The sequence below is a fragment of the Podarcis bocagei genome (assembly GCF_964188305.1).
Source record: "Podarcis bocagei genome assembly, chromosome: Z".
NCBI classification, from domain to species: domain Eukaryota; kingdom Metazoa; phylum Chordata; class Lepidosauria; order Squamata; family Lacertidae; genus Podarcis; species Podarcis bocagei.
This window is the reverse complement of record NC_138140.1, coordinates 4,652,981-4,668,743: the sequence shown is the minus strand read 5'-3', so window position 1 is coordinate 4,668,743 and position 15,763 is coordinate 4,652,981. Positions and strand designations below refer to the sequence as shown.

At 45.1% G+C, this 15,763-nt stretch overlaps 1 protein-coding gene across 5 annotated transcripts in view; it reads right to left on the bottom strand.

Moving 5' to 3' along the window:
• The window catches only part of COL27A1 (collagen type XXVII alpha 1 chain), a 255,431-nt gene that overhangs the window by 179,177 nt on the left and 60,491 nt on the right, over positions 1-15,763 (bottom strand). For all 5 annotated transcript variants that reach the window (XM_081179610.1, XM_081179608.1, XM_081179609.1 and 2 more), the window contains 4 exons: positions 14,151-14,204; positions 13,191-13,244; positions 3,939-3,983; positions 322-375 (listed from right to left, as the gene is read on the bottom strand). In XM_081179610.1, coding sequence (XP_081035736.1) covers positions 322-375; positions 3,939-3,983; positions 13,191-13,244; positions 14,151-14,204 — 207 coding nt within the window. The remainder of the gene's footprint in view (positions 1-321; positions 376-3,938; positions 3,984-13,190; positions 13,245-14,150; positions 14,205-15,763) is intronic.

Sequence of the window (15,763 nt, the reverse complement as noted above, 5' to 3'; positions counted from 1 at the left end):
CAATGCCAATTGAATCAAATTCTCCACCCAGCCTTAGCTAGGCTACAATTCCCAACATCCCTGACCACTAGGCATGCTTGCCTTGGCTGACTGACCTGGAGTCCAGCAACATCTCGAGGACCATGCATTTCGCACCGTGACCTACAAAGGGGGAAACCCCCCTGAGTGGTCCAGAGTCTAAAATTACCTAATCACAATACTGGCATGCAAACACATTATAGCTGGGACTGAATCCCTTATTAATTGTGGGACACCGTAGCCATCTACCTGCCTGCCCACCAAACCCCTATGCTGTACACAGCACGGTAAGATTTACTGCACCTGCCTGCCAGGATAACCTTTGGCACCTGGGTTCCCGTCAGATCCTCGTTCACCCTGTAAAAAAAGAGAGGAAAGGGCAGCAGGGCAGGGAATGGGAAGAATTAAATCTGGCTTCATGTTATGCAGTAGTAGTAGTAGTAGTAATAATAATAATAATAATAATAATAATAATAATAATAATAATAATAATAATAATAATAATAATAATAATTCCTCTTTCTCAACATGGTGGATGCCATGCTGATAGGCACAACAGGTTCACAGTAGACACAGTGCATGAACTTTGATCCATCTGACAGAAAGAGCATCAGGAGCACATGTGGAACCCATCCACGAAAGAAGCACGGAAAAGCTCAGAGCTTCCATATGGTTACACCAGGGAGAACCTGAGGCCTTCAAGGTGTTATTGGACTCCCATCAGCCCCAGCCAACAATGACCAACAGTCAAGGATTATGGGAGTTGTAGTCCAACAGCATCTGGGGGGGCCACAATTTCCCCATTCCTAGACTAACTAAACTAGCATTTGCTTCACAGAATCCAACATTCTCTCCATGTTCTCACCACAAGTAGCATCTTCCCTCCTACCACCATTTTGAAGATGCAGGTAGATCAAAATGAACAGAAAATAACATCTGACACATTATAAAGAAAGCAGTGGGACAATGCAACAAAAAGTTGCAGCATGGGGTGCTTCTTTTAGGGTTCTAGTTGGCCCGCCCCATTTGGAGAAGAGCTGTAGCTCGGTGGAAGAGCACTTGCAAGGCCCCAGGTTCAATGCAGGGAGGGCTGGGGATGCCCCTGGTCTAATTCCCTGGAAAGCTGCTGCCAGTCAGTGCCAATACTTATTTAGTATTACTAAATCAGTGACAATACTGATTTAGATGCAGTCATGGTCTAACTCAGTATAAGACAGCTTCCTGTGTTCCTATGCTCTGTTTCAGAACATGTCATTCCACCTCGTCCTGATTTTCCCATTACCAATAGTCAATATTCTGTGCCCATTGAGCATACCCAGTCCTTTGTGTGTGTCCGTACGTGTGTGATGGGAGGGGTGATGTTCCTAAACATTTTTTGCACTTCAACAAACATTGGTGTTCCTCTGAGCCTGCTAAGACCACCTCTCATGCATGGACGGTGTCATTCTGGTTGCAAAAACATCCATATTTGGAGAATGAATTTGCCATGAGTATATACAGGAACACCAAAAGACCACTGGTCCATCCAGCTCAGTGCTGTCTACACTGACCGGCAGCAGTTCTCCAGTGTGTCAGGTAGAGGGCCTTCTGAGTGCAAAGCAGATTCCTCCAACACTGGGCTGCAGCCTTTCCCAAGTGATGAAGACTGAATCACAAGTAAAATCCCACAGATGTCAACAGCAGTTGATGTGAAACAGCAGAGTTGTGAAAGGGTTTCCCAGAATACAGTGGTGAAATGCAACTCATCACATGCAGAGACAGTCAGTGTGGTGTCATGGTTAAAACGCTGGACTATGACCTGCAAGACCACAGTTCAAATATGCACTTAGGGTTGTACTCACCATTAATCATGCACAAAGTAGACACATTTAAATCAAATGGACACCACTAGTTTAGGTTCATTAATTTCAATGGGTCTACTCTGAGTTGAACTTCATTGGCCATGAAATTCACTGGGCAACCTTGGGCCAGTCACCAGCTTTCAGCCTAACCAGTCACACATGCCCCCTTGAGCATCTTGGAGGATACGTGGGTTATAAATGCAATAATACAAGAAGTGAAGGTCCTGAGCAAAGCCCCAACTGCTTGAATGTTGAATTCCCAGCAATAGATTTCATGCTGAATGAATTTGTGTATAAAATACTTTCACATCAAGCTCAACAGACTCTGCCATTCATCGGGTTCATTATTTATTTATTTATTTTACTGTAAACATCACGCTAATCTAAACAGAAAAGGGGTGAGGTGGGCGTAGGAGAAAATTAAATTACAGCCTCCTTCTTTAAGAAGCGATTCAGTCCACTCCAGCTGAAACATTAATGCACCACGGGGGGGGGGGGAGAGGTAAAGTAAATGTACAGCTACATCCCTAACATAAAGGTTTTGAAAACATCAGAAAACGTTTAGAAACTGAAAACGCATCTCCACATGCTTTGCCCTCCATGGATCGGCAGCCGCATGACACTGAGATAGCATGAGGGGCCCCAACATAAATCAAAGCAGAATCCAACAAACACCTGAAATGATCCCCAGAGACACCTTTGGAGTGCAAACATCTTCATTTGATATCTAAGCATGTCTTACGTATTACAGGTGTTTTATTATATGTGTCTGATTATGCTCTTCTTATTAACTTTGTTTGCTAAAATCCACTTGCTTATTTCGGTTTTCTTGACTGTAATCTATATTTGGCTGACTATTAAATCTTGACTGATTCATTCATTTGGTTCAAAGGAGTGGGCTGCTCAAAATGCAAAAAGAGGTCCAAGCAACTTGAGGAGAATGGGTCAGGGAGATTTGGGGGCTCCTCCCTGCTTTGGCTCATTGCGCATTAAAAGATTTCCAGCCCTGGAAGGAAGAGAGCATGGAGCCTCTGATCTAGGTAACTGCTGTACAACATCTGCCAATGGAACTTAACCAAAGTTAGAACAGCCAGTAGCTTCTTTCGGCTTTGGCTTCTGGGTCATGAAAACAGTTCTGCAGCCCTGGGAGAAATCTGCTTAAGGCAAATGCCAACGGGAGCCAACCTTATGAGGACATCCAATTATGTTTTAGGGGCAATGCCTCTATAGCAGCCAACTCTTTGGGACCTCCAGTTACATCTGGGAATAGTGTTTTGGGACCAAGAGGATTGAAGGTGTGGATGGGTTTCTCTTTAAATCCATGACAAAAGAATAGGGAAGTGATCAGATGCTGGAGAGAGATAGGCTGCAACACAACTATGCCTTATAATTAGGACCAATGCATTGGGATTTGGGTGCAGGCAGGGTTAGGGAGTTATTAAAGTTGCCTTTTGAAAAGCTGCAAACCAACTTTCAGAACCTGAGGGTCAAAAAACCTGGGATGTAAAAATAAACCAAACAACAAATCGATAAATAAATTGGTGCTTTCACAACACGTTGCTGGATGAGAGATACCAGGGCAGGTTTCAAGTGACTTTCAGGTGGAAGCATATTCTAGTGAAAGACGGGCTTTAAATGGAGGCATCAATAATGTTTGCAAGGCGCAGTCCCAGGAAGGAAGGAGCTTTGGGGGCTCCGTAACATCAGCCTCCAAGGAAAGCTGAAATTTAGAAGCTCCCAAAATTCTTTTCTGCACCAACTGAAATCCTTGGGGCAAGGAGTGTATGTCTTTGCCCACCTCTGTATCAGCTGCTTTCTAACCTCTTTAAATTTCCAGCCTTGGAACAAATCAATCAATCAATTCAACAAGCAGCTGGGATTGGCTCAGAAATAACCAGAGCTATTTCTTGATTTTTTTGGGGGGGGGGAGTCACTTGACTTATTTCTGAACCAATCCAGTACATGCCATAGGAAGGGCAGCTGCCACAACTAGTTAAGTCACTCTTGAAACAGAACATTACAACAACAACAACAACAATAGCAGCAGCAACGACAACAATAACAACAAGCGCCACTCACCTGGTCTCCAGGATGACCCGGTGGTCCTGGATATCCTTTCTGTCCCTGTTCAAAAGAATAAAAAATTCAGGTAAACTGGTTTTGTGGAAAGGTCTTTTTAAAATGCTAGAAGAGTCATCATGATTGGATCAATGCATATGTGCAAGGAGAACTAGGGTTTGTATCCTGTAGCCCTTTAAAATCTGTTGGTCAGCAAAACCCATCAGCCGCAGCCAGTGTGGCCAATGGTGATGAGAGTTGTGATCCAACATCATCTGGAGCTAGCCACCCCTAAAGTAGACATGTTGTCGGCTTGTGATGAGAGTGGGGGAGACTAACCCTTGCCACATTTCATGGTTCATATGCAGTAGTTTGCTGCGCACCAGGGATGGGCTGTTGGTTATGTTTTCTGCAATTTTGCTACTCTTTCTTTCCCAGCATTGCTCTTCCCCTCCATCTTTGCCTCAACTGGATTATTTCCTCAGGAAGTGGTGGGGAACAACCAGGCATTAGGCAAGTTGGGTAGGTATTCCCCATGGTCTTTCCCACCATGAGCCTCTTCCAATAGAACTGAAATGACAGGTGAAAAACAAGAGTCTGAGTTTGATCGCCTCTACAGGTGTTTCTGGGTGATTCCGGGGCCTTAAATCACAACTGGGGTCATCAACTGAAGTGGAAGTCTCCTGCCACTTTTGTAATGAGGGCCCAAGTCAACTCCTGCGGCAGCCCTAATCCAGCCTGTCAACCCTCAGAGTGGCAGTCCGGCAGGCTTTGCAGAGCAAATGGGGATGGTTGGTGAAGGGGAGGATGGTGCAGATAGTGACTCCCGTCTGCAGGCCATGCATGAAAGGCAACCACCAAATGCATTGAGCTGCAAAGCATCCAGTGGCTGTTCAGGGTCCAAAAAAGTACTTTGCAGTTCTGACAGCACAGAAGGGATCAGAGATGGCAAAAACCACATACAGTGGTACCTCCGGTTACAAACTTAATTCGTTCCAGAGGTCCATTCTTAAGCCGAAACTGCTCGTAACATGAGGCGTGCTTTTGCTAATGGTGCCTCCCGCTGCTGCCAGCATGCAACATCTGCTAGCATCCCGGGGCAAAGTTCGCAACCAGGAGCATCTACTTCCAGGTTAGTGGAGCTCATAACCCGAAGCGTTCGCAAGGAGGACGGTACATAACACAAGGTTCCACTGTACAAGCCTGTCACACACTCTTGCAGCCAGAGAATCCTATTTATAATGTATTTTAAAATACTTTCTGGCTGCACTTAAGGGCAAAGCACTCTCTCAAAGGTGGCTTACAGAAGAAAAACACAGTGCAAATCACAAATCTCTCTCTCTCCACATATACTGTATTAAGAAGAAGCTGAAATTTATTTATTTATTTTTAAACCACCCACCCAAGGCCAGTAGAGATTTACAATCCAGAAATGTCAACAATCCTGTAAAACCATCTCCCCCTGGAAAAAAGAAAAGAAAAGAAAACCTCAGGAAAAAGCCAGTGGAAACAGGTGGGTCTCTTCTCCTACAAGTCTGCGTTGATGATGGGGCTTGATGGATTTGACCTGCAGAAAATGTCTTCTCACCCCCACCGACGTGATTACTCCATGAGGTGGACACTTCATAAAGGCCTCGTTTGCTGACCTTAGCGTGTGGGCAGGTTGGTACTGCAAAAGGTAGTCCTTCAAGTATATCAGATTCCCTTATGAAGAGAATCTGAGGCTATTCTGATCCAGCACTCACACTGTGAGTCGTTTGCTGGAAGCCACAGGTGGGTGGCTCAAGCCCTCTTGTGCTCAAGCCCTGCTTGCCAGTTCCCTGTGGGAAACTCTGAGAACAGGATGTTGGACCAGATGGGCCACTGGTCTGATCCAGCAGGCTCTTCTTATGTTCTTATTTGACCACCGTGGAGGTGCCCCAAATCAATCCTGTGCAGATAGAAAGCCATGCCTTCCTTGATCCTCCCCACCTAGAGATTCTTGACCTGCCTTCCTGTTGCCTCTTCTATGCCTTATGCAGCTGCTGTACAGCCTCTTCCTATGAAAATAAACCACGTCCAAAGATAACTGGCCACAATAACTGCCTCTGTTCTGAACTAAGATGAATCTACCCACACATGCCAGCTTCGGGGCTCCATATTCAAATGCAGGGGCCGGGAAACTTTTTCAGATGAAGGGCCACATTCACTTCTGGGGGCCAGTGGTGGGCAGGGCCAGAAGCAAAAGTGTGTGAGGCACAGAATGCTAAGATTTGTACAGTGAACTAATTTTACTCCACACACCCCTCTCTGTCCTCCATCCAGGCAAGCGAGAGGCATAGTCAGAGTTCCCAGACACATTGCAGCCAGGCCAGAACACTCAAGGGCAGCTCCACAGCAGAGCCAGGAGGGGGTGTGGCCTGGAAAGAAGTGCTTTGGGGGGGCAGTGATCTTGTGTGGCCCCCCAAAATGCACATCTGTGGGTGCCATGCCTGTAAGAGGTACAGCCCGGAAATACAAGAGCTTGCGTCGGCCACTTTGGCCTCTGTCCTCTTGCAAGAAAACACAAGATGTCCCTTTTTTCCAGGGCAGCTGACAGGTATAGGGTCATGTTCATCTACTGATTCAAAGCTGAAAATCCTTTTTAAGAAAAGAAAGAAAAAACTAAACAACACCAAACCACCAAATTTATGGTCTATTAGGGGGGAAATGCTGCCCAGAGAAAGCAAGATTTGGTCTGCCATGGGAAAATGTCTCTCAGTTGTTTGGTCAGCAGTTACATACACCTTGTAAAAGGGGGCAGAAGGCATTGTGGGTAAAAATTTAAAAAACGAGGCGACCAGGGTAGGAACAGCCAAACTGCCACTGGAATCAATGCCCTGGGAAATTACAGTGTTTGACACATCACCCCTTTTGGTGTGAACTATGGCAGAAATAGAGCATGTGGCTTACATAAAAATAAAAGTGTCTCTGACTCAGAAAGCTGAGGAAATGCAAATATTCAGACTGCAAATGAAAATGTTTCTGTGGCAGCAGTAAGAATATGACTCTGTGATGTGGACAGCCAGCTCCCATCACCCAATTCATGTCAGCTGGAGCCACAAGGTCTCACTCCCTGTTCTAAGGAGCAGCAATCCCTCTTGTATGCAAGAGATGGAAGAATGCCTCTATTCAGAAGAGGTATTTACTCTGGAGAGCAGAGAATTCATCCTCTTAGATGAGGGATAGGAAAACCTGCAGCCCTTTGGATGTTGTTGGACTCCCAGCTCCCACCATCCCTGACCATTGGTCATGCTGGCTGGGGCTGATGGGAGTTGGCATCCAATTACATTCTAAACAGAGGCATTCCTACGTCTTTCACATGCAGTATGGAGTGCCACTCTAGGCTTAGATCAGGGGTGGCCAAGGTAGTGCCTTCCAGATGTTTTGGACTGCAACTCCCATCAATTCTTGTGACTGTTGGCCAAGCTAGCTGGGACTGATGGGTGTTGTAGTCCAACAACATCTGAATGGCACCATTTTGGTTACCCCGATTTAAAGAATCTCAGAGCTGTTCACAAGTCAAACAATAACATAATGCAAGGCTATAAAATTATATTCAAGTTTAAAAGGAACAGTGGGTTAAAATAATCTGAGCCTAACCGACAGTAACATTTTCAATATGTGAGAAAACTAAACTATCTTCTTCTTCTTTGGTGATCACTTGTAGCCAAGTAAGCTTGTCTTCCATAAACACGGTTTTAACAATGAGTCCGTAAGTGACTGTGAAGGCCAATTCTGGATCCACACATCCTTCCACAGTGGGAACATTGTTTTCTGGGCAGGAGTTGATCATGGTGTGGATTTGCCAGCTGTGCCTTCCTCTTAGCACGTTTCTCCCTTACGTCCTGAGTTTAAGTGTCTTCAAAGCCCATGACACCTTTGGTAAAGGCTCTTCTCCAATTGGAACGCTCACAGGCCAGTGTTTCCCAGTTGTCACTGTTTTTACTACATTTTTTTAGATTTGCCTTGAGACAGTCTTTAAACCTCTTTTGTTGACCACCAGCATTACGCTTTCCATTTTTAAGATCGGAATAGAGTACGTGCTTTGGAAGACGATCATCAGGCATCCACACATGTCCAGTCCAACAAGGTTGATGTTGAAGAATCATTGCTTCAACACTGGTGATGCTTCTTCCAGCACACTGGTATTAATTTGCCTGTCTTCCCAAGTGATGTGTAAAAAAATTTCAGAGACACCATTGATAGAATCTTTCGAGGAGTTGGAGATGGCGTTTATAAGTGGTCCATGTTTCACAAGCATTCAGTAAGGTTGGTAGGACAATAGCTTTGTAAACAAGAATTTTGGCTTCCCTGCATCAGCCAACAGCACAGCAACATCCACACTACGGGGCAGCAGATCTCCAGGGTTTGAGGCAGGGAATCTTTCCCAACCTTGCGTGGAGATGCCAAGGATTGAACCTGCGACCTTCTTCGTGCTTAGCACGTGCTGATTCTCTTAAGACATAGGATCATTGGAGCCTGCTTTGTACCAGGTCAGAACACTGGCCTCTCCATCTAGCTCAGAATCAGCTGCACTGACTAGCCGCTGCTCTCCAGGATTTCTGACAGCCCTACCTGGAGATGACAGGAATTGAACCAGGGACCTTCTGCATGCAAAGCAGATGCTTTGCCCCTGAGCTACAGTGACAACCCCTGACGCCAGCTCAGCTGCTAGTCATAACGGTTCTCTCCAAACTTCTCTATGGGCCATTAGGTCTTTCTTTATCCCTCCACTAGTCTTCTCTCCCTTCCTCCCTCTCTTTTTAAAGTTTCACTCGAACTGGCTTCCAGGATATTGGCTGTTCTCCTAAAAGCACGCTGGCAAACAGAGCAGCTTGTCTACAGCCCAAGGTGTTTTCAGTGGGGTTTTGCCAACAGAGGATCTACAGCTTTATTTTTTATTTTCCAGATATTTTTTCAACAGCTCTCTCTCTCTCTCTCTCTCTATATATATATATATATATTTAGGAGGCCAGTAAAGCACAGCCTCCATCAAAAGCATTTGTTAGGAAACTTCTCTTGTCCCCATCCCAAGTCTGTTTGTCTTTTTCTCTCTTCTTTAACCTATGCACTGGCTTGTGTTTCTACCTGAAAAGGATTCTATGTTCTGCCTTTTAAAGTTGGGCAAGTGTTTCATTGTACTTGTGCCAACAGCCCTGACATAACAGTGGAACCACAGAAGTTCCACACACAAACCCCTTATTGTCTGCTTGCATTTCCTTTACCAAATCTTTGCCTTCTTTTTAAACTCTCCTCATAATTCTCTCCTCTGGGTCCTGCCTGGTTGGCATTGGTTCATGGCAGAGCCTCCTCTGTGGTGGTGCCCCATTTGTGGAACACCCTCCAGGATGAACTGTGTCTATCTCCCTCATTACTGGCATTCAAGAGGGATTTAGAAAGTATTCCTGTTTCTCCCAGGCATTTGTTGGCTGAAAGGTACCTTGAAGCTTTTGGCTGTGAGAATATGCAATTGCCTTACATGTTTTTAGATGCTTTTAGATGTTTTAAGTATTTTTTTATTTTTAAAATTGTATTGCTTTCTCAGTGATGAATTTGCCAAGCTGCATTCCTTTGGGAGAAAGAGAAGGATATAAATGTAGCAAGTAAATAAAATTTGGGAAAGAATTCCATTTTCAGAAGAAAGCCTTCTTGTCTCTTACAGAGAGACCTTGTTGCTGCTCATTAGCCATGCTGTTTACAGCTTCTTGCTTGTAGCTAAGAAGTTCATGAAAATAAAAGAAAAATCTCCGAGCCTCCAAGGTTCCCTATTTTCCAGAAACAGTCCCAGATTTACAGAAGCTGCCCCGGTTTGTGATTTGTTCCCTGAATGTCCAACTTTGCCTCAGGACATCCCTATTTTCATCAGGGAAAAGTTGGAGGATATGGTACGACGTCCCTATTTTCATCAGAGAAGTGTTGGAGGGTCTGGAGTTATGCGACCCCCGAGCCACAGAGATAAGTAACTATATAACGTTTAGTGAAGTTTTTTTTAATGTTTAATGTTTGTTATGTTTTTTATATGTTGGAAACTGCCCAGAGTGACTGGGGCAACCCAATCACGTGGGCAGGGTATAAATAATAACAGTTGTTGTTGTTGTTGTTGTTGTTGTTGTTGTTGTTGTTGTTGTTGTTGTTGTTGGAATGTCCCTATTTTCATTGGAGAAATTGTAGAGGGTATGCAGTCTAAGTGGGCAGCAGTAGTTCAATCTGCTCATGAGAACGTTATCTCTTAAAAACACATGTGCACGGCAAACCCCAAGAGAAGAGAGTGATTTGCAACAGATAAATTGCAGCGGGGGGGGGGGGAGGGAGGCATGCTTTAATCCACTCCCTGCCTGTTTCTGCTCTCCAAATAGCAGCCACAAACAGCGTTTGGAGAAAGGGTGGAGCAGAGGAAGGTCAGGTGGTACCCGGTGCGGAAAATTTATTGTCACCCCCCCACACACACACATTGATTTTTTTATTTTTTTATTTTTTCCTCACAAAAATGGTTTTACGTTATTTCATATTTTCTTACCAACGAATGTGGATTCTGAGCCTATGATAACAAATAGGCAGTATGGACAGATACTTAAATCTACAGGATGGACTGTGTTTTGGCTTGTGTTATTTTATTTATATTTATTGTTTATTTATTTAATACAATTTATCTTAAAAAAACCTGCAAAGTGGTTTACCAAAACAAAAACAACAAAAAACCACAGCAGTAAAATCAAGAAAAAATTAACATTCCTACTTTAAAATATACAAAAGCAAAAATATTAAGATTAAAATTACTTCAACTTCCTAAGCATCTAGGTATGCTTGCCTAAAGAAGAATGCTTTTAGCAGGTGCCCGAAAAAAGTCTAGTAAAGGCATGTGCTTTTTGGAAATTTCAGCCTTCATGACATGGGAAAACGGCCAAATAAACAGCTATTTTCGTGAAGGAGGTTCAAGATATTAAGTGATATGCATGGAATTTCATATGTAGCTATATAATCCCTAGTGTAGTAAGATAAGACCTATGGAGCAGGCATTTTTTTTTAAAAAAAAAAAAAGTTTTTTATGAACCACTCTAGTAGGGCAGTAATTGTTCCTTTATAATTTGTCACCCCCCTCTATGATGGCACCTGGGGCGACCCGCCCCCTTGCCCCCCTTTCCCACGCCCCTGGGGTGGGGTACTAACTGTGTGTGTGTGTGTGTGTGTGTGTTGTGTGTACACTCCCATCGTCACTTCTCAAATACACATTTGCCCTTGCCATAGAAGCCAATTCCTAGGGGCTGTGGAGATTTCGACACCCACAATAAAATATTTGAGGAGACCAGGTCCCCAAAAGTTGATGGGTATTCCCATTCAAATGGTGTGTGTGCACCGCATCATGTGACTGATTATGCAAAGTGGGGCTTACCTGAGCCCCCACAATATTTTATTCAAGTTGCCAGCCCTGGCCCTTGCAGATATTACAAGTTTTACTCAGAACAGACCCATTGAAATCAATGTTTAATGTTTTATTATGCTTTTATATATGTTGGAAGCCACCCAGAGTGGCTGGGGCAACACAGTCAGTTGGGGGGGGTATAAATAGTAAAATTATTATTAATAATATTTTTATTATGGAATAGGAAGTCCCTATTTTCATCGGAGAAATGTTGGACAGCATGGAGTTAATGGATCTGAATTCTCTGAATTCCTATTCCTATGGGGGGGGCAGAGAATCCTTAAAAGATTAGCATAAATTGTCCAACAGCAAGAAAAAGAATCCAGCCTCTCCTACAAGGACGTAAACACCCCAAAATGCTAACAAAGAATAAAGGCAGAATCCATAGAATTGTAGAGTTGGAAAGGCATCTAGTCCAATCCCCTGTAACAGGAGTTGCAGCTAAGGCATCTCTGACAGGTGGCCATCCAATCTCTCTAAGGAAATCCGTTCCACTGTCAAACAGCTCTTGCTGTCAGAAAGCTCTTCCTGATGTTTAGTTGGAATCTCCTTTCTTATAATTTGAAGCCACTGGTTTGGATCCTACCCTCTGGAGCAGGAGAAAACAAGCTTGCTTCATCCTCTACATGACAGCCCTTAAGATATTTGAAAGATGGCTATCATACCTCCCTTCAGTCTCCTTGTTTCCAGGCGGTTGGAGGATGGATGGCGGCTAACACATTGAGGTTGAATCCTGACAAGACAGAAGTACTGTTTTTGGGGGACAGGAGGCGGGCAGGTGTGGAGGATTCCCTGGTCCTGAATGGGGTAACTGTGCCCCTGAAGGACCAGGTGCGCAGCCTGGGAGTCATTTTGGACTCACAGCTGTCCATGGAGGCACAGGTCAAATCTGTATCCAGGGCAGCTGTTTACCAGCTCCATCTGGTACGTAGGCTGAGACCCTATCTGCCTGCGGACTGTCTCGCCAGAGTGGTGCATGCTCTGGTTATCTCCCGCTTGGACTATTGCAATGCGCTCTACGTGGGGCTACCTTTGAAGGTGACCCGGAAACTACAACTAATCCAGAATGCGGCAGCTAGACTGGTGACTGGGAGCGGCCGCCGAGACCATATAACACCGGTCTTGAAAGACCTACATTGGCTCCCAGTATGTTTCCGAGCACAATTCAAAGTGTTGGTGCTGACCTTTAAAGCCCTAAACGGCCTCGGTCCAGTATATCTGAAGGAGCGTCTCCAACCCCATCGTTCTGCCCGGACACTGAGGTCCAGCTCCGAGGGCCTTCTGGCGGTTCCCTCACTGCGAGAGGCCAAGTTAGAGGGAACCAGGCAGAGGGCCTTCACGGTAGTGGCGCCCGCCCTGTGGAACGCCCTCCCATCAGATGTCAAAGCGATAAACAACTACCTGACATTCAGAAGACATCTGAAGGCAGCCCTGTTCAGGGAAGTTTTTAATATGTGACATTTTAGTGTATTTTTCATCTTTGTTGGAAGCCGCCCAGAGTGGCTGGGGAAACCCAGCCAGATGGGCGGGGTACAAATAATAAATTATTATTATTATTATATAAACACAGCCAGCTCCTTCAACCGTTCCTCATAAGGCTTGGCTTCCAGATGCTGGATCATCTTTTTCGCTCTCCTCTGCACACATTCCAGCTTGTCAATATTCTTCTTAAATTGTGGCACCCAGAACGGGACACAGTAGTCCAGGTGTGGTCTGACCAAGTCAGAATGGCCACTTTCCTCCAGCTACTTTTTGGCATGTTTGTGGAGAGGAACTTCATACCAAAACACGCCCACAGATTGTGCCCAATATCAAGAATAAAAATATCTTACCTTCCTACCAGGTGATCCAGGAAGCCCCGTCAGTCCCGGCAAGCCTACATCACCCTGTAACCAGAAGTATAAATTGCTGTTGTTGTTTGTTTGACCTTCAAAAACCCTTCAAATCTTAGTTGTTGTTGTTGTTTTTTAAAAAAGTAAGTGCCTGGGCCTCATAGTTGTAAAAGTGAACATGAAGACCATATCCACACCATATATGTAAAGTTTTCTAATCCGACTTGTACAACATTAAGTGCCTAGTTCTCCTGGTTGTAAGGCAATGCTAGGAGATCCCTCACAGAGCAGGGATGGACTCTGATCTTTCAAATTTCCCCTGCTCTGGGGCCGAGCCAAGGGGAGTGTTGCAGGGCCTTGCACAGGGCACCGCTGCCTCACATCTTCCATTCTGCGCATACACGTTATAGTTGCGAAGCCCTGCAACACTCCCCTTGGCTCAGCCCCCAGTGCAGGGGAACCAGTCACCCTCCCCTAAATCCACCTCTGCACAGAGCCGTAATTGCTTTCTCTACACTACAGTTCCTAGGATTCTTTGGGGAACTGTGGATAAGCCATGGCTGTTAAAGTGGGATAAGTTTCACTATAAATGTATGGTGCAGATGTAACCATAATGGTGGTAGGATGAGAAGGAAGAATTCTGCATGCAGAGGTAACTGTAAACCAAGCCAAGAGATTTCCAGGAGAATTCCACCCCATGCCCAACCCAAAATAATTGTTTAAGCAGGGGGTCCATAAATGTTGGCATACTAGCTAGCCATTATTTGATGTTGCCACCAACTTCTCCTTTCTGGGTCTCTAGCAGAGCCTTCTGTCAACCTGTTTCCATCCAGGTTTAGCTGGACTCCAGATCTCAACAGTCCTAGAGGAGATTTTGTAAATCTCAGTATGTTTTGTTTTCTTAGGACACCAGAGCAATGCTGGGCACTTGCACCTAGTAAATTATAAATGCAGTTTTACCTTCTGACCATTCCATGCTTTTCCAGGAGATAGTCCAGGATCACCTTTTTGGCCCTGAAACACAGAATGAAACTTAGCACAACTTTGGCAAGGCTCTTGCTTGTGCACTGCAGCTCAACAAGACTGTAGCAAAGAAAACATTTTTCCTTGAATGCTATTCTTCAACTGATGGGTCACGACCAGAGGTGGACAAATAGCATCACCATATCTGTTGTGCTGTTTAGTTTGGTTTCTTCTACTTAAGCAAGTGAAGCAGATCAAAGGGAGAAGAAGTAGGAGAAAAATAGAGAAACAGAGATGGATAAATACAGAGGTGCCTTGCAAGACGAAAAGAATCCGTTCTGTGATTCTCTTCGTCTAGCGGTTTTTTCGTCTTGCGAAGCAAGCCCATTGACGGATTAGCGGATTAGCGCTATTAGCGGCTTTTAGAGGCTTATAGAGGCTTATAGAGGCTTATCTGCTGATCGGATCAGCTGATAAGCGGCTTAGCGCTATTAGTGGCTTTTAGAGGCTTTTAGAGGCTTATCTGCTGATCGGATCAGCTGATAAGCGGCTTAGCGCTATTAGTGGCTTTTAGAGGCTTTTAGAGGCTTATCTGCTGATCGGATCAGCTGATAAGCGGCTTAGCGCTATTAGTGGCTTTTAGCTGCTTTTAGCAGCTTATCTGCTGATCGGATCAGCTGATAAGCGGCTTAGCAGCTTAGAAAAAGGGGGGGAGGGGAAAAAACCAGGAGGAACTCGCAAGACATTGTCGTCTTGCGAAGCAAGCCCATAGGAGATTTGTTTTGCCAAGCACCTCCAAAACGGAAAACTCTTTCGTCTAGCAAGTTTTCCGTCTTGCGAGGCATTCGTCTTGCGGGGCACCACTGTACTGGGGTTGCCACTCACTTAAGAAAACTACACCTTGGCTGAGAGAGGGTGGGCTGAGGCAGCGAAGAGGGTACTGCAGTGCAAATGCACGGGCAGAGCCAATTCAGCACTCCTGCCAGAATGTTTGCACCATGCTGTCCTCCCCATTGCCTTACCCTTCGCCTCTCCAACCTAGAAGCTTTGTTCTGTACAGTAAATTCAGGACAGGGGTGACCTCTGCTATGATTAGCTGTGCTTCCTGCACTGCAGGGAGTTGGGATAGATGATGATGATGATGATGATAAATTTTTTTTATACCCTGCCCTCCCCGGCCAAAACCGGGCTGAGAGCGGCTAACATCAAATATGTAACATATTAACATAAAATCAGGCAATCAATTAAAATACATCCTAAAATCAAATCAGAATCAGTGACGTCCAATCAGATGGCAACCCACAGATTAGGGTTGGGGATTTTAAATGCTCACCAGCCTAACTGTTTGTACTGATCTTATATGAGCGTGTGAGAAAAGTCGAGTGGGCCACTTTCATACAAGTTCTTGTAAGGAGAGAGGGGGAGTCAGACTGGACCCCGACCAAAGGCTGGCAGAACAACTCCGTCTTGTATGCCCTGCGGAAAGATGTCAGATCCTGCAGGGCCCTGGTCTCTTTTGGCAGAGCATTCCACCAGGTCGGGCCCACGGCCGAAAAGGCCTTGGCTCTGGTCAAAGCCAGTCAAATCTCCTTGAGGCCCGGGACCTCCAA